The 27,074-nt window shown below is 38.7% G+C and overlaps 1 protein-coding gene across 1 annotated transcript in view; it reads left to right on the top strand.

Annotated features, from left to right (window-relative positions):
- Window positions 1–27,074, top strand: part of piezo2b (piezo-type mechanosensitive ion channel component 2b) — a 78,273-nt gene that overhangs the window by 32,237 nt on the left and 18,962 nt on the right. The window contains exons 10-30 of the mRNA XM_087175280.1: window positions 1,131–1,248; window positions 2,448–2,629; window positions 4,596–4,826; window positions 5,474–5,594; window positions 6,387–6,577; window positions 7,440–7,588; window positions 8,441–8,614; window positions 12,448–12,743; window positions 15,276–15,436; window positions 16,519–16,695; window positions 16,794–16,916; window positions 17,509–17,709; window positions 17,827–18,031; window positions 18,669–18,770; window positions 19,434–19,599; window positions 22,680–22,923; window positions 23,241–23,358; window positions 24,099–24,255; window positions 24,775–24,864; window positions 26,064–26,182; window positions 26,398–26,466. Coding sequence (XP_087031406.1) covers window positions 1,131–1,248; window positions 2,448–2,629; window positions 4,596–4,826; window positions 5,474–5,594; window positions 6,387–6,577; window positions 7,440–7,588; window positions 8,441–8,614; window positions 12,448–12,743; window positions 15,276–15,436; window positions 16,519–16,695; window positions 16,794–16,916; window positions 17,509–17,709; window positions 17,827–18,031; window positions 18,669–18,770; window positions 19,434–19,599; window positions 22,680–22,923; window positions 23,241–23,358; window positions 24,099–24,255; window positions 24,775–24,864; window positions 26,064–26,182; window positions 26,398–26,466 — 3,394 coding nt within the window. The remainder of the gene's footprint in view (window positions 1–1,130; window positions 1,249–2,447; window positions 2,630–4,595; window positions 4,827–5,473; window positions 5,595–6,386; window positions 6,578–7,439; window positions 7,589–8,440; window positions 8,615–12,447; window positions 12,744–15,275; window positions 15,437–16,518; window positions 16,696–16,793; window positions 16,917–17,508; window positions 17,710–17,826; window positions 18,032–18,668; window positions 18,771–19,433; window positions 19,600–22,679; window positions 22,924–23,240; window positions 23,359–24,098; window positions 24,256–24,774; window positions 24,865–26,063; window positions 26,183–26,397; window positions 26,467–27,074) is intronic.

Genomic DNA, 27,074 nt, shown 5'->3' with positions numbered 1-27,074 from the left:
AGCTTGGCTGCTAAAAACCCAAATAACACATTTCCTTCTTGTTCTTACAAATGGTAACTAATGTTGTCCTCTAAACAATTTGATTCAGTTGAGCTGTTAAACAACAATAGAGTGGAATGGGAAAATGCTGTAATACTTTTGTTCAGCAATAGTTTAAAATAACAGGAAACTGACTCTTTGTTGAACTGTAAACTTAAGCTTTTGCTGTCGATTGCGTTCACAAGCTCACATCTTGTTTTACCCGAGCTTTCACCTTCATGATAGACTCATCCCTGGGAAGATTTCAGCTGGAAATGCACATGCACACACTGACCTTGTTCCCATATTAAGGTCTGCCTCCACTGTCCACCTCCTGAGGTTTAAAAGCTTTTAGGGTGTGCAGACACAGATGAGTGATGGGCTCGATTTGCAGAGAAGTGCTGCTCGGCTTTGTTCCTGCTTATCAGTGACTATAAAGAAAAAGGAGGCCTTTGACTTCAGCAGCTCATCGATAACACACCTTGTCTTGTATGCTCTTTTCTCCTCCTAGCTCCTCTCCACCCAGGATGGCATCAGTACAACTGAGGTGGGGGCTGCTCTGGATGTGTCTAAAAACTGTGCATTTTTACCCCCATTCACCCCTCAGCCCTGCTGCAAGAAAAGGAATCACTGCAAAATGCTTTTCACACTGCACCCACATAGACTGGGGCTACCCCACAGCCAGTGTTTAAGAGTTTCCCACTGTGAACCTACTCTTTAAATTTTTAGCTTATATTTCCCATATTTTCAAAAGCACAGAAAGGCAGAGCAAATATCAAAGTTATTCCCTTTGGATTTTTATTTTATGAAATGCTCTGCAGCTCAGGGTTATAAGGCAGCTTAAGTCAAAGAATGTGCAGCGTGAAAAGTAGAAGAATCTTCCTCTACCGCCCCACAAAGACAAAGTATAGTAACAAAGTTGCTACTGAGACTAAGAAAAAACTTTTGCTGGTTGAAAAGCAGAATATCCAGTTAATAAATCATTTAATCACACAAAATGAGTTACTCCTGTTTGTCTTTGTGGGACAGAATTCTCTATAGACGTGTGATCCCATAACAAATCAGTTCCACAGTCAGAAATTTTATTTGTAATTTTTAATGATGATCTACAGGTTGTGCCGACCTCCAACGGGACGTCCTTTGACTTTGTCACAGCCGAGAATGGACCAGTCTGCCTGGACTTGTACTCCACCCCCCAGTATAAAATGGACCAGCCTAGTGACGGTACAGGTGAGCTGTTTAAACATTCATAAACAGTATAAATATAAACTTTATATTTTTATATTTATAAACTATATAAATGTTTAATAAATGGTCTATAACACACTATAATGTAGTTGTAAGCAGGTGTCTATGTACACCAAAGAGTGGAGGCTGGTGTATAATCAGAAACACAATATAGTAAAACACAGTTGTTATAGGCAATATAGCTGCTTACAACCACATTTTAGTGTGTTTATTAAATATTTGTGTACCATTAATGCGAAATAATAATAATAAATGGTTGTCTTAAAATAGAGTGTTACTCTGTCTTGAAAAGATCTGACTGAATGGAGTTAAACTTGAGAGGAACCACAGTAGTAAGAATACTTAACTTAATATCTATAAGATAACAAGTGTCCTTACAGGTGGGTGGTGTAACATAGTTAAGTTACAGAGGAATTTATTGGAGCCTGGTCTTTCTCTATGAATGCTCTCTAAATTGGCCCCGCCAAATTATAATTAATTATTGTTTTAGCTTGATTAAAATTAATATGTTGTTTTTTGTGGGCTGAGACAAATTCTGAGACCCACATTGAGAAACCTCCTTTGAAGCCTGGTTGATAAATAAGGTTTGTTTTCCAGGTTTCTTGAAAGTTAACATTAGATAAGCTGAATAAAATGTATAAAAAGACAATATTAACATTTTGCAGATTAATGAACTGAATTATTTTGCTCTATTCACAGAGACAATTCCAATAATTAACATTACTATAGAGTAAATGAAACCATCCAACAGATCATGAAATGAATAAATTATCCAAAATGCTTACATGTGACTTCATCAATACTATTAATTCAGCAGAATAATATATAATGTATAAAGTGCTGCGGATCTCTTCTGCTGCCCTGGATTATATTTACTTTACTTTGTGAAGTCTGAGCAAACGACTTGTTTGGGTTGGAAACTACAGCTTTTTAACAAAAGGCCTGTGTTACAAACTGGGTGTGTGCAGTTTGAAAAATGTGATCCAATAAAGATCGAATGTTTTTAGTTTTTTTTCCCCTCCATACTCGGGTCTAAAATCAGGAAACCTAGGCTTCTCGGTTTCTACCATTCCTTTTGCCCCCAAAGTACGACACCAAATCACAGGAGTGCCTAAATTAACTGAGGAGACGAGAGCACTGTAACTGCTTTAGTAACAAGTTGTGTTTCTGTGTCCAACCAGAGAAGAAGAATGAGTGTGTGTATGAAGTGTGTTTGCCCCCAGAGGATTCGGTGTTGGAGGGAGGAGAGGAGAAGTCTGAGGGAGGCGAGGATGGGATGAAGAAAAGAGGAGTCAGCGCGATGGTCAAAGTCTTCCACTTCATCATGAAACAGAGCTACATCTGTGCTCTCATTGCCATGATGGTGAGTAATACAGCCCACAGGTGGTGTAACATAGGAGTTACAGAAAGTGGCTGCATTTGTGTCAAGTATTTGTTGGATGTTGGGGAGGGGAGGTCCAAAATCACTTTTACTTAGTTGCTGTTTCTAAATAGGACTGCCTGTGTTAGAAAAAGAAAAACCCCTAAACAGATCCTGTGTATTAAAACTATAGCAATGAAGATGTGACTGTTGTTTTCCAGTTTGTGGTTTGTGTTTATAGTTTAATCTGACGTGACATGAAAGCAGCATTGTAACCAGAAAGTAACAAATTAAAAGCCTCAGACCTGCTGGTCTGGAGTGGTTAGCAAATGCCGCCTTCGATTAAGATGCCCTTGAGCAAGGCACTGAACCACTCTGTGCTCCAGTGGGACTGCTGGCTGAGCAGCAGGAGGGAGCTGTGGTTGTACTGGGCAGCTTCTACGACTCAATGTGTGGTAGGATGTTACTGAAAAAACATCTGTTCTCAGTTTAAACATTCCTGGATGAATCATAGTCAAAAAAAAAAAAAACCTAACAGTTGTTTAGTTTGAGTTTGATTATAACTCAGTAACAGACTGAAATGTGTTAAATGGTTCGCTCTTTTAATGCAGTTCAGAAATACAAGTAATTCAAGTCGTACCTGTGGTGAGTAACAAGTAAGTAACACAAAGTAACTACAAAAACCTAATATGGAATAAGACCATATGAACCCTTACCACCCAGTTGATGCATTTCACCCTAAAGTTTGCATCCCTTCTTCTCAGAGTCCTGACTCCATCCGTTTTTTTTTTGAGAGATGTCCATAAATCTGTTTAGAAATCATGTAAGAGAGTAAAAAAAGCTATCATTGAAGAAACCGGGTTCATGTTTGTGTTAGGTCACAAAGGGGAGTTTGGGGAGTTTTACAGTAAAAAAAACTCTTTAAATTGCTTTATTTTACATATCTGTAAAGTCCATTTCCAAATAATCTCCTGAGAGTGATTGAATAGAGAGTGATGAGTTGGTACACCTCCAGTCATCACTAATTGCTAAGCTAGCACAACCTTGAGATTTCTATTTAGAGGATAACAGATGAGCTGAACATGCAAAATGTGAAACGTGTCTACAAACAAGCAAACAATTCAACACAAATTTAAAATAAAGCTTCCACTTAAAAATGCATGAGTAAAAATATTCACTGGGGATTAAATGGAGCAAATTCTTTCATGGAAATTCATCTGGAAATCAGTAATAAACTCATCACAACTAATCAAAGTAACTGAAATAACAGTCTCAGACCTTTGTCTCTATTTTTCCTGCAATTAACACCAAACTACATGTTTCTTCCCAGGAAAACTTCAAGAAAATATTAGGAAAAGGCTGACCTGTAAAATACAACGTCACTCCTTTTCTTTTCCAGTATCTATTCCAGTATTTTTGACCCGGCGTCTCTCCACAAGGATTCAGTATATTGAATTGAATTTTTTAAATCCTAGCAGCATGGAGAGGCTTCATTTTGAGAAATAAAACAGTTGCACTTTATTTAATAGGTAGCCATAACATCTTAACAATTTCCTTAGGAAGCAGCTGACTCTCTGACTGAATGGCAACGATACTCATTGGTTTCACCCAAAGCATGATGGGAACTGAAGTGCCAAAAGTCATTACATATACATCCCAAAAGAATATAGGAAAAAGAAAAACAATAGGACTAAATCTATCCATGAAATTCCGCTTTGTTCTCCTCCCTCCATTCATACACAGAAAGTTTCTGTGTTGCAAACCTGGAGTTACAGGAGATGCAGGCAAGAAACCCAAGTAATTGGATAAAATCTGAAACATGAAGTACCATGCACATGCCAAATGATGCCATTTCTGAGTAGCTGAACGCATGTGGAAATATATGACATGCCAAGCTATGTCATAAGTCATTTTGTACCTCTGTAAATAAAGGGAGTGAAAACTGTGTTCTGTGATTTGTTCTCTTCAGGCGTGGAGCATCACGTACGTCAGCTGGCTGACGTTTGTCTTCCTCATCTGGTCTTGCATGCTGTGGATGGTGAGAGACCGGAGGCGTTACGCAATGCTGTCGTCTCCCTTCATGGTGGCCTACGGCAACCTGCTGATAGTTCTGCAGTACATTTTCAGTTTTGAGAACATGCCTGAAGTCTCTGGCTTCTTTGTCAGGAAGAAAAATCCTTTCCACTCGCTTTCATCCAAGGTTTGTGAGCTACAGTTAACAGCCTGATATTAAAAGTGATGGTAGTTAATATGTGCAGTCATTTCTTAGGCAACAGGTGTACTCTGTATGCAGCCAGTAGCATATATTTTAGACTCTGAAAGTAACCTTTTACTAAATGGGACTGTCAAACTCTCAATTCATTTAATAATAGAGGGCAGTCATACACTGTACTGCTGAAGTACAAGGTCAGGTTTGCAGTATTCTGACATTTTGGAATCGTCTTTCATGTTGGCAGCTGCTGAACCTCAGCTACTTGCGTCTAGAAAAACATTTTATACATCAGTAGGTAACCACAGACTTGCAGTGGTGTTGCCCTTTTTTTAATCGCCCATTCTACTGTTTTATTAAACAGTGCATATGTTCTTCCCTTCAGAAGCGGAGGAGCAATTATATTTCACACCTGGGTTTATTCTAAGTCCCAGATGAATGCAAGACACGTCTGAAGGTTTAGACAATTCACTTTAACTTCAGAAGCTCAAATCTGATTTACTGTGTATACATATACTGTATCTGTACTGTACCGTACTGTCTCAGCAGGGTAAAGTAAATGCAAATGATTTGTTGGTTCATCTTTTCTTTTCTTGCTGGTCATCTGTATGTCTAAACATTTTATTTATTGTGTGTAGGTCCTGTGTCTGCTGAGCTTCTGGCTGCTGCTGAGACAGACCCTTACAGAGAGATGGGAAAAACAAAAGGAGGACAGTGCTGGTCTCTCAGATGTTCATGTGGAGGATCAGGAGAAAAAGGGTAAGCCCTGGTCTCTTATTGTGTTCAGATTATAGTATAAATACTATATGATATTGGTTACAGTATAACTAATTTTGGAAATTACCACCAGCTGCTAGCACCACCCTTCAAAAAGTAAATATATAACTTCTACCAGCCACAACTATTATTTGCAGGTATCTGAACAAGAACATAATAGAGCTGGTGACTTTTGGCACTTACCAACATTTATAGATGGTGGATAGAAATGATTGAAGTTTCTTGTTTTTACCTTCAGGTTTATTTGTTTGTTTACACTGGACACATTATATTTTAATTTAGTTTGATTTCACAATGAGGGAGGAATGTGGAGGCTGTTTTGTAATTGATCCACATCTGTACCCTCCCTGCTCACGAGGGCAAAAGGTTTGATTACAATACTATTAAAGTTATTCATTCATACTCTACCAGGCAGTCTAAGCATTTTCTCATCATCTTCCAGTGTGGTTCCAGCGTTTACATATAGAAGCACTGTTTTGTGGAAGACAGTCTTGCATAGTGTCCACACATAGCAAATGTAAGCAGTATGTAAACATTTGATACAGTTTATATCCAACTATAATATAGTTGTAAGCATGTATAAGTTGGTGTTTATTAAAGTACATCCTCAGTATAACGCCTCCTGTGGGCACCCATAAGTGGAGGCTGATCTATAAAAACGGATAAAGAATGACAGTATAGTAAAGCACAGCTGTAATAATATGAAATATGTTTATTAATACACATTAATTTATCAGTTGGTGCAATTTTCTGATTCGCTGCTGTGTTTTATAGAGGAGGACTCTGAGGAGGGAGGGGAGCAGGACACCATGCAGGTTCTGGGCAACATGGTCATGGCTCTGCTGGTCAAATACTGGATCTACATCTGTGGGGGGATGTTCTTCTTCGTCAGCTTCGAGGGAACCATCGTCATGTACAAGATCATCTACATGATGATGTTCCTCTCCTGTGTGGCGCTCTACCAGGTACCAAAACACACCAGTGACTGAGAGCATTCATACATTACGTGTATGTGAGCTCACACAAAGACAGACACATGTAGTTACATGCAGTGTTTTATGGCTGCCTTGCTGTGTGTCAAATTTGTATACATTTCCAAATAAAAATAAAATAAGATAAAATAAAATTCTCTTTAATTTGCACAAATCACCAGACCAAAAAGGTTTGATGACTTTTTCTTTTAGAAACTAAATTAAGTGTAGTCAGTATTCAATATTAACAGCTGTTTACTTACCAGTGTAGAAGAAACGTTGAGACTTCAGCATCAAACTTCTTTCCTTTACTCACCAAGAGCTGTCTCTAACAATGGAAAGCAGACTATTTGTTTTGCTTCTATTTCTATCACTTCTTTTCTTCTACTGAAGTTAGCATGCTAACCAGCTAGCCACTGCCTGTTCCAGCCCGTCCTGTCACTTTCCGATAGCGACTCACTGGAGCCTCCAGTCTACCTTGAAGACGTAGCGCTGCTCTGAAGTAGCCCCTTTAATGTATTGTCACCATTTGAAGTAAGGCTAAATAAAATAAGTGTTATGGCCAGAGTTTATTCCAAATTTTATTTATATAGGTAGGAAGCTGTTAAGATTCCAAATTCAATTTCCCAAAAACAGAAGGTGCTGACAATTTTAGTAGTGTCATAAAGTTTGTGTACAGCAAGCTTGTAATCCACACTGTATTCTTGACTGTTTTATAGCCCCAACTACAGTACAAAAAAGCAGTCTCCCTAAATCCAGATGTCCTCTGGCTGCAGTGTGTAGTTTAATGCATTATACCTGTTAATGTCAGATAAATCACACCCTCTGTAAAACAATTACTATTATTTTGATCCAGGTGCACTATGAGTGGTGGCGAAGGATCCTGAAGTACTTCTGGATGTCAGTGGTGATGTATACCATGCTGGTCCTGACCCTGGTCTACACCTTCCAGTTTAAAAGCTCGGTGAGCCTCTGGTCCCAAATGACGGGCCTGGACGAACAGAGGTGAGCTCCACTGAGCAACTACAGGTCTGAGGAGCAGGTTACGCACTCACTGCTGGTCTCACTCTCCAGACAGGCAACAAGGACGAAACTTCTATTCTCTCTTTGATTTTAACTTGTAGACCTTGTTGGTATCCAAAACACTGCCTACATTATAGGTACCCTGGGGTTTTAGATAATGGAAGAATATGTATTCATGGAAATACTGGTGGTTGCTCCAACACACATTTTATAGATAAAGTTTCAAGTCTCTGAAATGTAAAAACCACATGTTTGACTCTGACTGATTTGCTTTTTAGCTTCCTAACATAATTCTATTGTTTTTTTAACAGATAAGAAGACGGAAGCTCTACAGGATTAAAACAATGAACAATACATAAGAAAAAAGATACATAATGCAGATGTAAACAATAGGCAAAAGGTTAAATAGCTTTACTTTAAGGACGAAAGTGTAGATTGGTTGTGATTGTTTGAAAAAAAAGAAAGTTGTTCTCAAGGACGTAGTATCTAGTAACATGTATTTAAAGTATCTAAATGTTGTTTTAGCCTCAGTTTGTAAACAGTGTATTGTTTTATATGTACATGTGATGTGTGCTTTGTGTAGCAATACATACTATACTGGGAATCACTGTTTGAATGATATCATATAACAATACTGATAATACACAAATCTTTATCTTATGCCAGCAGCAAAGAAAGGAAAGCATTTAATTTCCTTTTTAATTTTTATCGACGCATAGAATTTTGACTTATTATTGACGTCCACCTTCCTCACCCACAGATACCACAAACAGACAATATCCTCAAATCTCAGTTTCTTTTATTTGTTTTCTCTAAATCTTTCCATCTCTGCAGCTTGAAGGACCTGGGCTTGGAGGAGTTCTCTGTGGCCGAGCTGTTCACCAGGATTTTCATTCCTACTTCCTTCCTGCTGGCATGTATCCTCCATCTGCACTACTTCCACGACCGCTTCCTCCAGCTCACTGACCTCCAGGCTGTAGTAGCCAAAGAGCAAAGCACTATCTACAGGTGAGACACGTACTCTTTGTTTTTTTAGACCCCAGTTATGATTAAAAAGTTTACTTCTTTGTTCTTTTGTGTTTGGTTTAACTTAGTTCAAATGAGTGAATTATAAACTGTAAAGACAGTCAAACAAAAGTTAAATACAAAGTGTTTCACGGAGAAGTTATGATATCCTGCCTTATTAGAAATGGGTGAAAGGACAACAAAGGTTAATGTAACTGCAGTCGCTTTTCTACTTGGTGTTAAATGGGGACTTGGACTTCTGGGAAAACACTACATCATGTGTGAATGTATCAACATGCAATTACTGCAGGGCTGCCACTAACGATCATTTTCATTACCGATTATTTCCTCAATTAATCAGTTGCTCTATAAAATGTTTATCCCATTGTCCATTATCTTCAAATGTTTTGTTTTGACCATTAGTCAGAATCAATTTTGCAAAAAAGGGGAAGGAAAACAGCAAATATTCATATTTGAGGAACGGACATCAGAGAAAAAAAAAAATAACTCAAAACTATTATTCAGTTATCAGAGCTGTTGCTGATTCATTGAATTGACTAACGGATTCCCCCTTTCCCCTTTATTTCTTCAAATCACTGCCGAATTAACACGTAGAGCTGGGAGATATAATTGAAATCATCATCAGGATGCTAATGAGGATATTTTCAGATAAATATATTTCACAATATGGCAAAATCACATATAAAATACTAAAAACTGATGTTCTGTTAATGAACCGTGTTCTACTGTTATGCGGTACATCCGACCAAAGGTGGATCACCAATTAGGCAAAGTGGGCAACTACCAGTATATCAACTGGGTGTTTGAGGAACTAATGAAACTTTCATGTACAGTGGGGATTAGCCGCCCAACAACACATTTTTACCCCTGAAGAGGTTAATTCGGCCCTGCATCAGACCTAATTCTGTGTACAATGAAAAGTTCATTAACATCACAATTAGCTCCATTTTCTGCCTTTTTGCGTGTTAACATTTAAATCAATACCAGATCATCCAATGAAATAATGGTGTAACTTGAGAAATTAGTTAAAAATATTTTTTTAATAAGTGTCAGACAGAATATTCATCCTCATTGAGGAGGTTAGAAATGTCTCTGTACCTTTGAAACAACAGTAAGTGCTGTTAAACTCTTATCAACTGTCAAAAAATGAAATCTCTCATTTGTGTCACTCTGATCATCTACAACACAATAAGAAGTCAGAGGCCATAGTCAATGTTCAGAAATACAGTTGTTATCCTCTGTGACTTGAATGTGATGATACATGAGAGGCACAAACTGGGGTTATATCATAATAATATGATTCCACTCACAGATGATAAGCAATAATACTCAATTATTATGCAAGAATGCCAATTACTCAACAACAGTAAATGGAACCCAGCAAAGATAAAAAGCATTCATCCCGTTTCATCCCCCTCTGTTCTGGATGATCACACCCTGTTGAACGCCCATTATAACCACTGTTCTCATCATGCATCTGTCACTGTGTGCTCTGTCGTGCAGCTCTGTCTTATAACATTCACATGTTGGCAGTCTGCGGTGTGGTGTGTTTAACTTTATTGTCTTGTTGTTGTGGATTTTCCATCGTTATGCCGCCGCTTGCTCTGCTTCTCCCTGTGACCTGCTGCCATCTCTCCTCTGCCACCATTTTCTCACAGCCATGCTAAAGTCAATGAGCGTGTCTATCTGATCATGAATAGGTGGGTATTTGCTCGATTTCTGTGGCATCCAACCACATCCAAGTTCACCTTGGAGTCCGAACTCCCTTGTCCTACATCCTTTCCCTCCCACACTGAAGTTTCCCCTTTTACCCTTTGCAAGAGATGATACTTTGATGATCTTCTGGAATATTTTAATTCCTGTCACTCACATGAATGATGTTCTTTTTCAGGTTCTGTATCATATTATTTTGCCTGTAGCCTTCTCCTCTCATCTTCTTTGTTAGATTTCTGGATCTTTAACCCCCCCTCCAAATCCAAACCCTTCTTCTTCTGTCCAATGGTTTCACAAACTGTCTGGCTTTTGTGACGACAACTTCTTTCTCAAGCATGTTTGAATCTGTAAAAAATGTTCTTCCCTTTGGATATCTTGCCAATGATCTTCACCCCCCTCTGTGCACTGAATTCCCTTCCTGAAAAAAGCTTGTCTCCCCCAAACCACAGGAGTTTTTTTGGCCAGTTTTCATGCGTTTTAATGTGGATATTTTGAAGGGGTTTTTGAGTGTCAGTTGCAGCCTCCCTGTGTCGGTCTCTCTCCTCACTGTTATCTTGACTTCTGTGTAACTTTATTGTTCTGAGCAGCATCAAGCAAAAAATTCCCCCTCAGCAAAGCAAGTAAGTATGACCGCTGGATAATGAAATGCCTGCCTTGATGTGCAGCCGGTTCATGCAAGCCAAACCCGACCTTTGACCTTGCGCCTTTGCCTGAGAAGATTTTAAAGGGTTAATGCCTCCCTTCAGCTATTATGGTTTATCTACTGCAAGAAAAAAAAAAACCTCTGATACCCAAACAAACAAACAACGGAGATTGTTTTAAAGAATGCAGAAGGAATGTGCACTGCTTTTTCGATTACAATGCCTGATGAAACGCTGCTCTGCTGTTCAGTTAGCGGACACGGAGCAGACGAGTCCATCCGAATGTTTGCATTGGAGCCTTTTGAGAATCACCTGGACCATGTTTATGAGTATGTGTTGTGTTTATATACTTATGAGGACAGAATACCTTCAGAAAGATAGGAACGATAGAAAAACCTTACCTGCCTTGAACTTCTATGCTGGGGTTAGGGTTTAGGTTTAGATAGAATTAATGATGCAGAAGTGCTCACCAAACAAACATGGATGCCTCTCAGCCTGAATCCATCATTCAAAGGTAGATAAAGCCAAATTTAAAAGATATTGATATATATTGTCAGTGCACAGTATTTGTAACCCTCACACGATAATCATACAAATGTCTTGAGCCGAATCTGTCCCTTCTTCACAGTCAAAGTGATGTAAAAGCAGCTTAAGAGATGCCTCAAGGTTTATTATGCGTCACAGTTAGGGCAAATTAATGCATGGGGGGGTTATATACGTAGGAATAATGCCATTAAAAGTTTTTCTGTTCAGTTTTTATTTCATGGATTACTGGAATAGAGTCCCACACTGGCCACTGCAGTTAATTTGTTAAAGTCTTCGACTGGCTGACGGTTTCAAGCGGGTGGGAAAAATCCCAAAACACCCCCTGCATGTATACATGTATATTTCAGTCTGAGACACTACCACAAAGGCCTCAAAACAACTACTAAATAGATAGATTTATTTATCCCCAAGGGGAAATTCATGTGTCCATTAGCTTATTGTTGATGATAATAATAATAATAATAATAATAATAATAATAATAATAACAGTTGATAATAAATAAACAATAATAATTAGATTAGTCCACTTCCTTTGGCTGAGTTGTTGTATAGCTTGATGGCAGTGGGAACAAAAGATCTCCTGAACCTCTCGGTTCTGCAGCGCACTGAGATGAGATGTTTGATTCTGTAGCTGCTTCTCTGTCCTGCCAGAATGTTGTGGAGAGGATGGTTGGTACTGTCCAAGATGGCCTCCATCTTTCATTGCATGCGTCTCTCCACAACAGTTGAGACCTAGTGGTGACCTGTTATTTACTGATAGCCCTTGAAAAACCAATTCCTAAATACCCCAAAAAATTTAGCAAGGAAAAAAAAAATCCAAGTCACTCAAAGTCCTCACAAGTATAGAAATACACCTGTGTTTGTGAGTCTGCATGCATGTGTCCTTGTGTGTAATACTTTCTTACCTGTCTTCAGACTGGTGCACCCAGACAGTCTGGCAGACCTCACCATGCTCAGCGCCACCTCGGTGGATGCAGCGCTCCCCAGAGAGGAGGAGGAGGAGGCAGAGGACCTGCAGGAGAAGCAGGAGGAGCAGGGGGAGTGGGGGCCGGAGAAGGAGAAAAACCAGGCCCTTGTGGTGGTGATGGATGACGCTGACTTGACTGGCGAGAAGCCCAGGAGCTTCTCTGACCCGCGGCAGTCCAGTACAGAGGATAGCCACCACTGCAGTGCGGGGACCGAGCCAGAGCCGAGCACCGAGCAGAGCTCAGGTACTGAGAAGCTGACGATGCAGTGAAACATTTCAGGGCTGCAACTAACAACTATTTTCATTATTAATCAATCTGCTGACTATTTTATTGTTTAAGCTATTGATCATGTCAGAAAATAGTGAAGTTGTTCATCACAAAAGCCAAAGATTTGTATCTTTGATGAAAAACACAAACCTCACATTTGAGAAGGAATAAGCCTGTGTATATTCTCATTTGTCCAGGTCATAGTATCCTAAAGGAGTTTTTTAAATCGAAAACAACTGGACTAGGTTATTTGTCTGTGAAGACGTTTCACCTCTCATCCAAGAGGCTTCATCAGTTCGTGTACGCATCTGACCAGGCTAGGACTGGTCCTACGATCCTCGTGGGTCCTCGTAGGTCCTCGTAGGACCAGTCCTAGCCTGGTCAGATGCGTACACGAACTGATGAAGCCTCTTGGATGAGAGGTGAAACGTCTTCACAGACAAATAACCTAGTCCAGTTGTTTTCGATTTAAAAAAACTCCTTTAGGACACATTTGAGAAGGTAAAACCACCGAATTCAAGAATGACTCAAGTGATCAATCAGTTATGAACTCTATGTTGATTAACTGTCTGAAAGCCAAATAATTGATTCATCATCTAATCGTAAAAATGTTTAAAAAGTTATTGTTGAGGTGCTGTTACATCGCAGAGTTTTATTTAAACAGTTCAGAATCTCATGTGAGCTTTTGCTCAGGCTGTTCCCGCACTGCTGGCCATGTTTACCCCTCTCACATGTGCTGTTGTGTGCTGACAGAGCACCTTCAGTCCTGAGTGTAGAGATGTTTTCTCTCAGATCTCTCTCAGCCTGTGGCTCTTCAGTCTGCTCAGAAGACATATGTTGCGCACAATCTTTAAAGGCCAACGCTCTCTTAAAGAAGCTCAGTCTCCTGCCCAAGTATCTGCTGCCTGTACTTTCGCCAACCGGCCATTAATCATCCCAAGCAAAGTTGTAAAAATGTGTTGTATTGCACATTTTTGGGTTCTGTGAAATTTATCTCCGGTTTTTTGTTGTGACACAACGTGTAGCTCAAGTGCTCACTTTCACCCATTACATCTCCCTGCTAACACCAGCTAAAGCTGCACCATTAGCATATTTACACAGACAGTCACACTGGTCTTAAATTAAAATGTTGTTTATATACACAGAAAATAAAATAGGTGATAAAAAACGACCCCGCAAGGCCTCTCAGTTAATAATGAGCTGCAGGCTATGAAGGCTATATGCTCTCAGAGTCTCTTATCCAAACAATGAGGCCTCTATTAAAACCTGAGATAATATGCCTTTTGTAAAAACATAAACCCACCACCAAACTGTGGCTGGAGTTTTTATATCCTTTGTGAGAATATAAAACCAAATATTAAGTGTTCTTCTCAGGTAATTTAAGCAACAGTTTGGAGTTTGTTAATACAAGATTTTAGGTATGTTTCCATCCATCTTGATCTTATGTGGGGGAAAAAAATTACATCAACACCTTTGACAGCTTCAGAATCCGTATAAAACACATGTTTGCCTTTTACATTGACCCTAGTCATACTTGGGTTTAAATTGGAAACATACAGTGTTGTAATTTGTCTTTCCCTAACGAAAATTTCTTCCCTGATTTGCATGTTCAGTGGTTGGATTTACTTTCCATGTACATATCTTTTATAAACTATAGGTGATTTATTGGGCTGCAACTATGGTTTTTTATTATTGATAAACTCACAGATTCATTTCTTGATTAATCGATCATTTGATCTGTAAAATGTCAGCAAATGGTAAAAAAAAAAAAAAAAAAAAGTTTGTTTTGTTATGTCAGACCAATACTATCTAACTAACTCAAGAGAAACACATTTACTATCATGGAGGACAAAGAACACCTTTTTTTTCCAATTTTGCTTTAAAAATTTGCTTCCCTCCTGTTTTTTGTCTGTCAACTGTCTCAGCTCTCATGATGTGTATTTATTATTTACAGTTATAGTGGTCAAATGTGTCTCTGACCGTGCTACATGACTGAAATCTAAGTCTGACATAAAAAAATCTTCGTGGTGCATTTGTTGGGTTATAATAAAGTGAACTACAGTGATTAAATGGTAATGCATGAACATGTCACCTAGTGCTATAGACCTCTGCAAAATGAAATATACCAGACTTTGGCTGAACATACAATACCTGAAAGGTCATTAAGTGGAATCCAGTGAAAAAGCCTTCAGGTAAATGCATCAATCTCTTTCAAGAGGGGAAGCTGCACATTCTTGAAGCATAACTTGACAGTAAGAAACATGTAGAATATCTCCAGACTTATTCCTGAGGTGTAGAGAGAGAATCACATTCTCAGTCTGTCCCAGCTTTAGTTGGTGAATGAGAAGACACGTTTTTTTAATGCCAGGAGTTGGATAATGGTGTTTAAACAGAGGACACACTGCTGTAATTGTGGTGTGAAACCTGGAAACAGTTTCCATTTGCACCTCTTCACTTTTGTTTTCTTTCCGTTTAAAGTGTATCTGGTTTGTATCTCTCCTACTTCAGACCTGAAGAATAAGTGGCACCTGGTGGTCGACCGTCTGACCGTGCTCTTCCTCAAGTTCCTGGAGTATTTCCACAAACTGCAGCTGTTCATCTGGTGGTTGCTGGAGATCCACATCATCAAGATTGTGTCCTGCTACATCATTCTGGTCTGTGTCAAAGAGGTACGAAAGCTTGGGATTCCTCTAAAGAAAGAAGTGTGACTCAACTCACTATGTGCAGCGACAGGGGCCACTTTTCCTCCATATTTGAGTTTGTATGAGTCAGTTCTACAGTTACCTGTCATCACAGGTGTAAGTCTTCCAGATGTTGCTGCTGTTCCTTTTCTTGCCCTTGAATCTTGGCTTTACAGTCAAAATCATAAAAGAAATTTAATCCATGGATTGTTTAGATACTGCAAGAGAGGGCCGTTCTGTCTGAGCGTCTGAAAAACAGAACAGATATATGGAAGAAAGTGTTTTTAATGATTCGAGGTTTCGAAGATTTTCATAGTGGATTTTATTTTGTGTTTAAAGTTGTTGTTAAACTAAAAGTGTCTCTGGAGCTTTTCCTTTTCTTTGCAAGTTTTGTATATAAATGACTGTCATCACTGTTTAGCTTTTTATTTTAATCATCACAGTTACCTACAGTTGCAGGAGTCCACTGTCAAAGGTTCTGGCTGGATTTTCTTGCTCAGACGCTGTTTAAATCAAGTCGATCACTTCATCTTGCGACACTGAGCCATCTTGAACCAACAGAAAATAAACCAGGATTGTCTGCTACACTGCAGACTGTTCAGATAATAATCTGCGGTTGTTTGAGCAAACTGTGATGGCTATTAGTTACTGAATGGAAAAAGTCTTACTCAGAGTTTTCTTTGCCATTGGGGCTGTTTGAGTTTGGCTGAATGGTTTGGCCTAGATAACCTCCTCACACTTAGTTTGTTAAATTCTTATTAAAATTTACTTCTATTGATTTAAATGTATGTAATGTGATTTTTTTTTTTTTATTTATAAATCTTGATCTCCAGTTTTATGTGTACATTGTTATGTTTTTGATATGCCTCACATTACTCTTTGCTTTTTCACCCACTTTTTATTTAAATTACTTTTACAAATGGCATTTAATTATGCTTTTAAATGAAAAATGAGAAATGAAATGAATAATTCTTATTACTGGTAGTAGTAGGACGAAGAGGATGTCAGTGGAAAAAGGATTTATGTGAGCTGTTTTTCAGTCCTCATCGCCTGTATTATCTCCTGTGCAGGTGTCTTTGTTCAACTATGTGTTCCTGGCTTCCTGGGCCTTTGCACTGCCCTACAGTCAGTATCGGCCCCATGCGTCTAGTGTTTGCACTGTGTGGACATGTGTCATCATCGTATGTAAAATGTTGTACCAGTTGAAGTCCATACATCCCCCATCCTACTCCAAGAACTGCTCTATGGTGAATATATTTTTTCAACTTTAATTATAATTAGTTTGTACATGTTCTAAAACTTAGATTTGCTCAGAGCTAACAACACTTATTGTTTCCATCCACAGCCGGTAGGCTACCAAGAAAACGAGAGGACTGTGCTGAAGGATTCTGAGCTGTATAAGGGACCTGTGGATCCAGCCATCTGGGTTGGCTTGAATAAGTCTAATGACCTGCTGGGCTACCTCTGGGTGAGAAGTGGAAACATTCATCAGCTCATAGTTTTCAGGACACACAGGACATCATCACAGCAAGAGAAAGAACATTTCAATCGTGAAAACACAAATTTAAAGTAGCAAAAATGAAAAGTGTATTTTGTTCATCAGAAGTGGCTACAGTGTTTTTGTAGTTTAGTAGAGATGAAGTGGCACATCAGAAAAAGTTTGATTACACTATGTTCAAACTGAACAAGTTGCACACATCACAAGTGATGACTTAAATTCTTTTACTAAATCGAGTAAATATCGTAAATATCAACTCATGTTTTTTTTTAATTAAAAAAATGTGTTTTTATTTGATAAAACGATGTTCTCGTCCCAAATTGTTTAGTATTTCATGTCCAATGTTCTACATCCACTGTTACTCTCAAACTTGTGCTTTTTTACTTCCTTTTGCCTAAATTTGTATTCTACTCTATACTACTGAAATTATGCACATTTTGTGCAACTGGTAATTAGACTTGTCATGACTGCACTGTAAATGATTGTGTATGTGAATCAGCATGCAGATTCAACAAAAGAAATAAATGTTTCACACAGTATAATCTTCTCTCTGTCTGTGCAGAACAACCTCTTGATGTTGGCTCTCTTAGCGTTTGAGGTGACCATCTACCGCCATCAGGAATACTTCAGACTAAGGAACAAGCTGTTGCCTCCTGCCGCTCGTGTTATCTTCCACGACATCACACGGCAGCACCTGGACCTCGGCATCATCAGCTTCATCAAATACTTCATCAACTACTTCTTCTACAAGTTTGGACTTGAGGTAGGGACAGTTGGGAAAAGTGGTCTCAGACTTGTGGACCTCACTGTATATAATGTTTTATCTAAAAACTATTAGCTCCATCACTTCATGTGTTAATTCTTTGTGTGTTTCCCACAGACGTGCCTGCTGTTGGTGGTGAATGTAATCGGGCAGCGTATGGACTTCTACGCCATGCTACATGCCTTTGCCTTGATAGCTGTCATGTATAGACGAAGGAGGAAAGCCATCGCTGAGATCTGGCCCAAGTACTGCTGCTTCCTGGCCTGTATGCTAACTGTCCAGTATTTTATCTGCATCGGGATCCCACCTGCAGCCTGTAAAGGTCGGTGTCGTCAGCTAGATCAGTTATCTTTTAGTAAAAAATGTGAAAAATGCTCAATACAAGTCCCCAAAGACCAAAGTGACGTCTTAAAAGTTCTTGTTTGGTGCGATCAATTGTCCCAAACCTAAAGTTTTTAATTTCTAATCACATAAAGAAAAGCAACTAATCCTGACATTTTAGAAGGTGACAACAACGTAGTTTAGTTTTTTTTTGCTTGACAAATGACATAAATGTTTAATGGATTATCTTAATAAATTTTAATCACCTATTCATTTAGCCCCACCATGATGGACAACTGCTGTTTTAAGGTGATATCCCCTGGTGCTCCAAGTCTCACTATTAAGTGCATATAACTTGTACAGTAAATAAAATTCTAGTAGAACACAAATACATGTCTGTGGAAAACGTCTTCTCTCGATATCTTTGTCCACTGGTGCACTGAGGCTTTGAATTTGTTTTTTTGTATAAGGACATCACATAACAGCCGTTGGTCCACTTCCTCCGTGATGCACTTTTCCTGGTTTTATTTGTTACCATGTCAACGCTCTTATTGCCAATTCTGTCCTTTTAAAGTGCTCCACAAATAAATCTGAAGTCTTTACATTTTTTATGATAATGGTGCATGTTTTCATTTCAGACTATCCCTGGAGGTTTCCCAACTCTACTACAGACTCCAATGTTGTCAAGTGGCTCTATGTTCCAGATTTCCGCACCAGGCCCAATTCATTATTCCTCATCTGTAGGTGTCTTAGTTATACAGGAAATGTGTTTGAAGGAGAAATAAAAGTATTCAGATCCTTTACTTGAGTGAAAGGCGCAATAGGGCAGGCAAAAATACTTAATATATCAAAAGCAATTATGATTCAGAAAAATACATCCTGTGCATGAAACTATTATAGATTACTGGTGCATCAATGTGTAAGAAGCATTTTACTGTTGTAATTGATCAAGATGGAGCTAATTTGAACTATTTTATACTTTTTTAATGTGCAACAAAGCGTCATATTTCATATGTTTTGTATGTAAAATCTTAATCTGTAAAGTAACTAGTAACTAAATCTGGTGCAGTGATGTAAGAAAACATTCAATACTTGTCTCAAAAATGTAGTCGAGTAGAAGTATGAAATAGTATGAAATGGAAATACTCAAGTACAAGTACCTAAAACCTGTGACACAAGTTACAGTAGTTGAATATATGTACATATGTACACAACTAAATATTACTGAGCTAATTTTCGTTTTAGAGCTAATTTAGTTGTCTTCAAAGGGCAAAAAGAAACAATTGCATATTTATTATAAAGAAATGATGCTGTTTTCTTCTGCTAAATTGAATAACACATGTTGATGAACTTATTCCGGTACAAGAATTACAAATACTTACATTATTCCTTGTCTTCTCTAGATGACTTCATGCTGCTGCTGTGTGCCTCTCTTCAGAGGCAGGTGTTTGACGATGAGAACAAGGCGGCAGTTCGCCTCATGGCCGGAGACAACGTGGAGATCTGCAGAGACCTGGATGCAGCCTCCTTCAGCGTCCACAACCCCGTCCCCGACTTCATCCACTGCAGGTACAGCAACTCACACTAATGTTATACTACATTTACACTGCAGCACTAAGTGTCCCGAACATGTCGTATTTTATTCCTATTAAGGCTATATGGATACAGTATATGGCCATGGAGCCATGGAGCCCATGCTTGTGTTTCAACACTTAAATTAGATTAGATTAGATTTTACATTAGATTCACATGAAACAGATGTCATAGTTTTGGTGCCACTGGAGTCCGACTGAACCAGCATTAACACAGAGGACAACAACACACAGAGACGGAGAGGAAGTGAAGTAGCCAGCTTAATTGATGCTTAACCATGTTAACATGGTTACAATAAAGCCCAAACTGAAATGTATTCAAAACAAGCAGACCTATTAAAAGCATGTGTTCATGGTTATATTACATACAGATTACTGAATATTAAAATAGAACAGATAATAGAATAAAACTAGACATTTAAAAAAAGAGCAGCAGTTTGGAATTAAGCCTGAAGATCTTTGTTCTCAATCTACACTTTTTTATGATGATTTAACTTAACCGGCAAAAAAATTGGTAGTGTGAAAAGAATAGTTTTACATAACCTCCAACCACTTTTGACAGACAGAAGCTAATACTAAATTTGACCATGCAATGCTGTTTACATGTGTTTCTTGATCCACTGTTTGACTCTTGTCATTATGAATGTGCATGATTTTTGTGGTCTGTGCGATTTCTTTATCTTGTCAACATGATTTTCTCAAACTAGGATAAATGTGTACCAAAGAGTAGGTGCAAAGAGTCATACACGGAAATAATGCTAACTTATCAGAGAGCATAAAATCACTGCAGGGCTCAAAGGTTTCAGAGAAGCAGGCCAGGAACAGATGGTTTATTGTGTTGATTTGATGCTATTTGTTGTTATTATTACCATTATCTTTATAGCGCCTAAAACAAATTAAATCCAACATTGTGTCAAATATAAAAAAATACTTTGGATTTTAAATAAATATTATTTACATTTTTTAAATTATTAAAAAGCATCTTCTGAAAAAAGACTTCAGATTAACTTGATCTCTAAATTTTAATTTTCGCCATTTCTATGCCATTCTAATGTAAGCTAATGTTGATAAGAGTGTAGCTGTTCTGTGTGGTATTGCCATCGTGTGTGTGTAAGTGGTGTTGTGGTTATGTTGACTTGTATTGGACCTTTGGATTAATAGCTGTTGTATACAGCACATAACAGGGATCTAAATAAATTGGAAAACAAACTTGTTGGGTAAATTTGTAAAGAAATTTCAGCAACAACCAATGAGGCCCTTGAGAGTGAGACACTCACTGTGTACCCACATCTCTCCAGTGGAGCTGCCCAGAGGCTCAGTAGAAAGCTGTTGTTGTACTTGGCTGCTAACTGTGTAACTGTAGAAATCTTAAGTGGGTCGGTGCTGAATAAGAACGTACTCGCTCAGCAAATCCTTTATCCTGGATAAATAAAGGTAAGAAAAAACTGACAGATGACAGTAGCTCATGTCAGTAGCTTAGTCAGAGATGTTATTGAATACCCACTGTATATATAACTCAAAGTTTTGGCCGTGGTCCAGTATTTGAATCCAAAGCTACATACTGACTTTGCACAATAAAAACGGGTGAACAGACGATTTTGAGAGGCAAGGAAATAAAGAGCGAGTTAGAAAGACAGCAAGAGCATCCTGACCTGTCCACAGTCATTGATTATGTGCTCTTCACATTCCACTGTTTTGATGCGCAAAGTGGACAAGTCTTTTATTAACGCACTCTGTGTCCATCAACAAGCCCTAGTAGAGAGAAAGAGAGCTGTACAGCCCGTCTGTCCACGCCACAGCAGCTCTGCACTTATTCCATCGTTTCCCTCCAGGATCGAATTACGGATACGGGGTGGGGGAGAAATCCATAATCCACAAAAACACTCTGTCCGTCACTCCGCGACTCAGACGCTTTTGCCCTGTACTCTAACTCAATAAATAGCTTTTAAGTATGGAAAAGGTATTTTCTCCCCCTGATGAAGAAGGACTCTCACTCAGCTATTCCGGCCCATCAACGCATCGTCCGATCCAAACCCACTTCATCAGAGCCGCTTCCTCAACAGTGCAGCTGTTGTTGTGGTCCCATGTTTTCCCCAGGTCCATCACATTAATGCAGGTTGCTTCCTATGTTTTCACCGTACACATCACATTAATGGTCTCTCACATGATAGCACAGGATCCATACGCATGGTTTTAGCATGTCAGACACACACACTCACAGGACATGCAGCAGTGTATACCTGTTCTGAGTGACAGGAGTCAGGTTTCAGCTCTGGTTCCCATTCATTGATTCGACTCTTACCGGTGTCCTGACACTAAGTGATACGCTAAGTGTGAATGATGGGCATTATGCGTGCAGCAACAAAATGAACTGAAATGTTGTTTTGACTTTTATTATGTGGTAAACATGCATCTTATTAGCAACTTATCTTAGCTGGATGGCATTGTGCCAGATATACATATAGATAAGGCACATATTAGTACTCATATACTTATACTTATGTACATATCCCATCTCTGCACTGGGTTAGGTAAAGCATAAATGTTACACAACAATGTAGATATTAAAGCCACATTTGGCAAAATCATTATGTAAATATACATTTATACAGTTACAGAATGTGTCTTTATTATTAATGGGAACAATAGCTTTATAAAATGTCTTAACTTTGGCATATGCTCAGGTGTCATGGACTTCTGTTGTTAAAAACCTGTGAAAAATAGCTTGTAAGTAGACCTTCAATTAAGATTATTTTATCAAGATATTCAGGTAAAATACAAAATTGCAGAGAAGTGTTAAAAAGTTTCTGATCAATAGATGTAACTATAGAGTCGGGGGAACCTTCTTGGAAAAATGTGTGAATGCTTTTATGTTATAACAATATAATGTTTTATTCCCATTCAGCTGCCTTGACATGAATGCAGCATGAGGATATGATATATTAACATCAGTGTAAATATATCATATATTAAAAGTTAGCATTTCTTACAGAAAAATGGCACCAACTGGTTATTAGTTTCCTCTCATGATCGGCCTTCCTCACCTCTGTCCTGCAGGTCCTACCTCGACATGCTGAAGGTCATCATGTTCAGTTACCTGTTCTGGTTCGTCCTCACCATCATCTTCATCACAGGAACCACACGCATCAGCGTCTTCTGTATGGGATACCTGGTTGCCTGCTTCTACTTCCTGCTCTTCGGTGGAGAGCTGTTACTGAAGCCAATCAAAAAGATCCTGCACTACTGGGACTTTCTGATTGCCTACAACATCTTTGTCATCACCATGAAGAACATTTTGTCTGTGAGTAGTCGATCTCAAATACTTTATGAGGATGAATTGATTGACTACGTGAGATATAAAACATCTGTTTGCATGAATGTGTGAACTGAGGAGGACAAAATTATTTCCAAAAACTTCTCTGTTCTCACTGTTTAATATATGTCATAATTCATTCTTTATTAAATTATAATTTTCTTTTAATCAATCGCTTAGGGGCCATTGTATTTTGCCTTAATTTTCATATATTTATTTTTAATCTTATTTGATATAATATGTAAAATTAAATGTTTTATTCTACGGTACAATAAAGGATTATTTTTGTTTTTCTGTGTCCATAGATCTTGGCTTGTGGCTACATCAACTCTCTGATCAAGAAGAAGTGTTGGTTGATTCAGTTGTTCAGTTTGGCCTGCACCATTAAAGAATATAACATCAACATCAACCAGGAAGGTACACGTGAGTGAACTCAACATGTAATATCTTGTAGAATTGTCATCCATCCACCCCTCCGTTTTCTTCCGTTTATCAGAGGTTGGGTCACGGTGGCAGCAGGTCAAGCAAAGTAGTCCAGACGTCACTCTCCCCAGCAACGTTTTCTCGCACCTCCCGGGCGATCCTGAGGTTTTCGCAGAATTTTTATTCATTTATTTTTTAAAAGAATGGGTACATGACATGATGAGATATATCCCTCAATATTTGGTGGAGCATATATCCCCATTTTGGCTTCTATCCTACTATAACACGTTGGTGAGATTTGTAGCTGCAGATTGTGTCCAAGAGCGTTTCACAAGAAGTGGAAATGAACTCCACGTCCTTGTTTATTTTTCATCTTTAGGGCCAATTTAATTGAGTGCTGTCTTCATCTTAACCCCACTGGGAAAGTCACTCAGCTGCCACAACACTCAGTGAAACAGTAAGGTGTAATCAAATACAGATAACAGACTACATTAATATCCCTAATATGAATGTCATCACTTTCATGTGTCATTAGAGCCAGTCAATCAACAATACTGTCACTTTGACAATAATATTTATGCTCACATTCAAGGAGACGAGCTGTTGTACTTGCTGATCACGTTGCAGATTATTGGATGTAGTCCAGCTGCTAATTAATCTATTGTGGTGTTAAAAGTCATTAAATTACTAATACTTTACTCATACTAGATTAGATTGTGTATGACTGTGTCCTGTTCCAGCCCCTGATGATCACTGTGAGCTGCCCAGTAACGAGGCCGGGATCATCTGGGATAGTATCTGCTTCGCCTTCCTGCTGCTGCAGAGACGAGTGTTCATGAGCTACTACTTCCTCCACGTGGTGGCTGATATCAGAGCGTCACAGATCCTCGCATCCAGGTACACAGCTGCTCCGTGCAGAGACGCTGTAACCAGGAGGGTCACGGCTTTGATACAGGGCCAGGGGTTTCTGTGAGATATGTGGAAAAACATTATTAAACCAGTGCAGGGGAGGGGAAAGTGTGAAGTGAAACTAATACTGAAAACAGCTGATATTTTTGTGTAACCTAAATATTAGTTGTTGCATTGGATTGTAGTAATTTCCAGAATGGTGAATGGTCATTAATGTTATCCGTTCCACCTGTGCTTTTCCAGTTATAACTCAAAACTTAATCTGTGGAAAAGATCTAATAATATAATTCAGGTTAGCAAGATTCATTCAGAAAGCAAAACAACATACGAATTAAAAGATAGATAAGATGAAATTTGACATTTTTTCATCTGCCAAAGTTGTGCAGGACAGAAAAAGTTTGGGAAGCACTACGGTAAGGTGTCAGTCATAGGTTCTGTTGATGCAATAAGGTTTTTCTTGTCATTAAATACTAAAGTAAGTTACTGATGTGTGTCTGTGTGTTTCAGAGGAGCGGAGCTTTTCCAGGCCACTATAGTGAAGGCGGTGAGGGCGAGACTGGAGGAGGAGCGCAAGTCTGTGGAGCAGCTGAAAAGACAGTGAGACTGAATATTTAACATACTCCATGTGGTGTAATGCTGTAGTTTTGGTTTTTATGTGTAATATGCAATACTAGAAGAAGTTTTGATACTATAAATTTGATAGGTTATTGCCCAAGATTTCTGTATAACTATTAATCAGAGTTAAACAGCAGGGTTCTTTGGAGCCACTACAGGGTTATTTCAAAAGAGGTTTGTCTCCTTAACAATTAACAAAAAAAGAGACCAAAAAACATACACAAAAATATATGATGAGTAGTTTTCTGATCTGTCAAAAAAGTTCTATTTATAGGATCTTCATTCTTCGTTCACACTGTGGAAGTCAATGTTTTAAATATTTTTCGTAGTGAGAAAAAAAAAATTATATATCTTCAATGCTGCCCAGTACTTGCAATATGGTTGGAATTATTCTGTTTTTTGTATTGTCAATAAATCCCTTGAAAAGACCAAAACCACCGATCTGTTAGTGGATCGAAAAAAACTGTAGTTTTTAGCTCAAACAAGAGCTACAACAGCATTTGTCAGGGACTATTTTCAGCTGTGGATTAATAAACATGTGGTGTTGTAGTGAGTATTTACAACAGTGGAGTGGAGTCAAAAAACAAAAAATTACAATATGTGTCTTCACTGTAATGAAGGTACATGTCTTCCAATGCGGCATTGTGTGCTCAGTGTTTTAATACATGTGATTGTCAGATAACAATGTATCTCTATGATAAATAAGCTGCATCTGCCGTTTTCTGCACAGGTAACACTTGTTAATGGTTTTGTTTTTTTTCATGGGATTTGTTGACAATAAAAAAATATGGAATCTATATTTCATTGTTGGAGTATCTTTGATGGGTCTCATTAGGTCTTATTTAGTTATTAAATAAGAAAACAAGATTCAGAGAATGTAAAACTTTTTCTGGATTAAAAGCAGCGTCTGACTCAGTCTTTATTGTTTCCTGGGAGTCAGCTCTCAGTATATCATACCACATAAAGTCAATGTATTTCAACCACTTACACTTACCTCAGGAGTTACTCACGAGCTCTGATAACATCCACTCACCCACTCTAATGAGCACTCCGCTGTTACATAACATACACTAATTTCCATATGAAGCCTGGAGATGTTTATGGTCAGTCTGTTAGGCCGTCAGTGATGTTGCTCTGTGTCGATACTACGTGTCTCTTCACCGTCTCTCTGATCTAATCAGGATGGAGCGCATTAAAGTGAGGCAGCAAAAGTTTAAGAGGGGCAAGGAGAAGATGATGAGCTTGGCACAGGAGTCTGGTGATGGACAGACCCTCATCCAGCCCGAGGACGATGACGATGGTATGACGAAGCCTGCCAGGGCCTCTCACTGTGCAGTCGATATGGAAAAAGTTTATGTAATTAATAACAGACTGAAGCCATGTTGTGTAATAATGTCTTTTCATTGGTATTTGAGCTAAAAGAGCAGCTTCATACAGTAGAAATATGGCTTGAAGTTTAAAGAAAAAAATGATTTTCTTATGAAATGTTGAACTGCTGTATTTGTGAAATTTTAGGAGCACAGCGAACGAAAACCAAGACCAAAAAAAAGCAGTGGTGGAGGCCGTGGGTTGACCATGCTTCCAGTAGGTTGACCCCCCAACCCTCTTATTTTTCTTCCTCCACTCTGATTGGCCCTTGTGTCCTTGACCAGAACGCTGAGGATTCCCATACTGCCCCTGGGCTCTGAAGGCACTGACAAACAGTAGCTTTTTATCGCATCCAGACTTTAGTCCTTTTCTGTCTCTATTTAAGGGCCCTTGTTACCTGCAGCTCTCATGTTACTGTACACTGTGTGTGTGGAGAGGCACTTCAGTTTAAGATGATCTATAAAACTGTGTCAGTATGGGAGCAGGGTTTCCTTAGATAGGCACAATGAGACGATGTAGAAAGGGAAAATGACTAACGGCTGGAGGTTTGTACTTGACGTTGTTTAAAACATGAATTCCAGCCTCGGTCTCACCTGAAGAGCCCACAGTAGGATGGATCACTATGTTGTAAAACATTTTCACGCAAAGATATGAAGTCGACTCACCTTTATTCTCAGTGCTGGAATAAAGGATGGAGGGTTTGTTCATTCTTTGCCTGTAGACATGATCACCAAACAGGACAGAGTAAAACGACAGGAGCCAGTAATCGAGCAAATAAAATGACGACCTTTACAGTCACTTTATGGTAAATACAAAAATAGCAG

The sequence above is a fragment of the Seriola lalandi genome, unplaced genomic scaffold (genome assembly GCF_002814215.2).
Source record: "Seriola lalandi dorsalis isolate HSWRI2012SDOR001 ecotype SW California unplaced genomic scaffold, Sedor1 jcf7180002054441, whole genome shotgun sequence".
Taxonomy (NCBI): Eukaryota; Metazoa; Chordata; class Actinopteri; order Carangiformes; family Carangidae; genus Seriola; species Seriola lalandi.
Note: the sequence above shows the minus strand (reverse complement) of the source record. Positions and strands in the feature narration are given on the sequence as shown.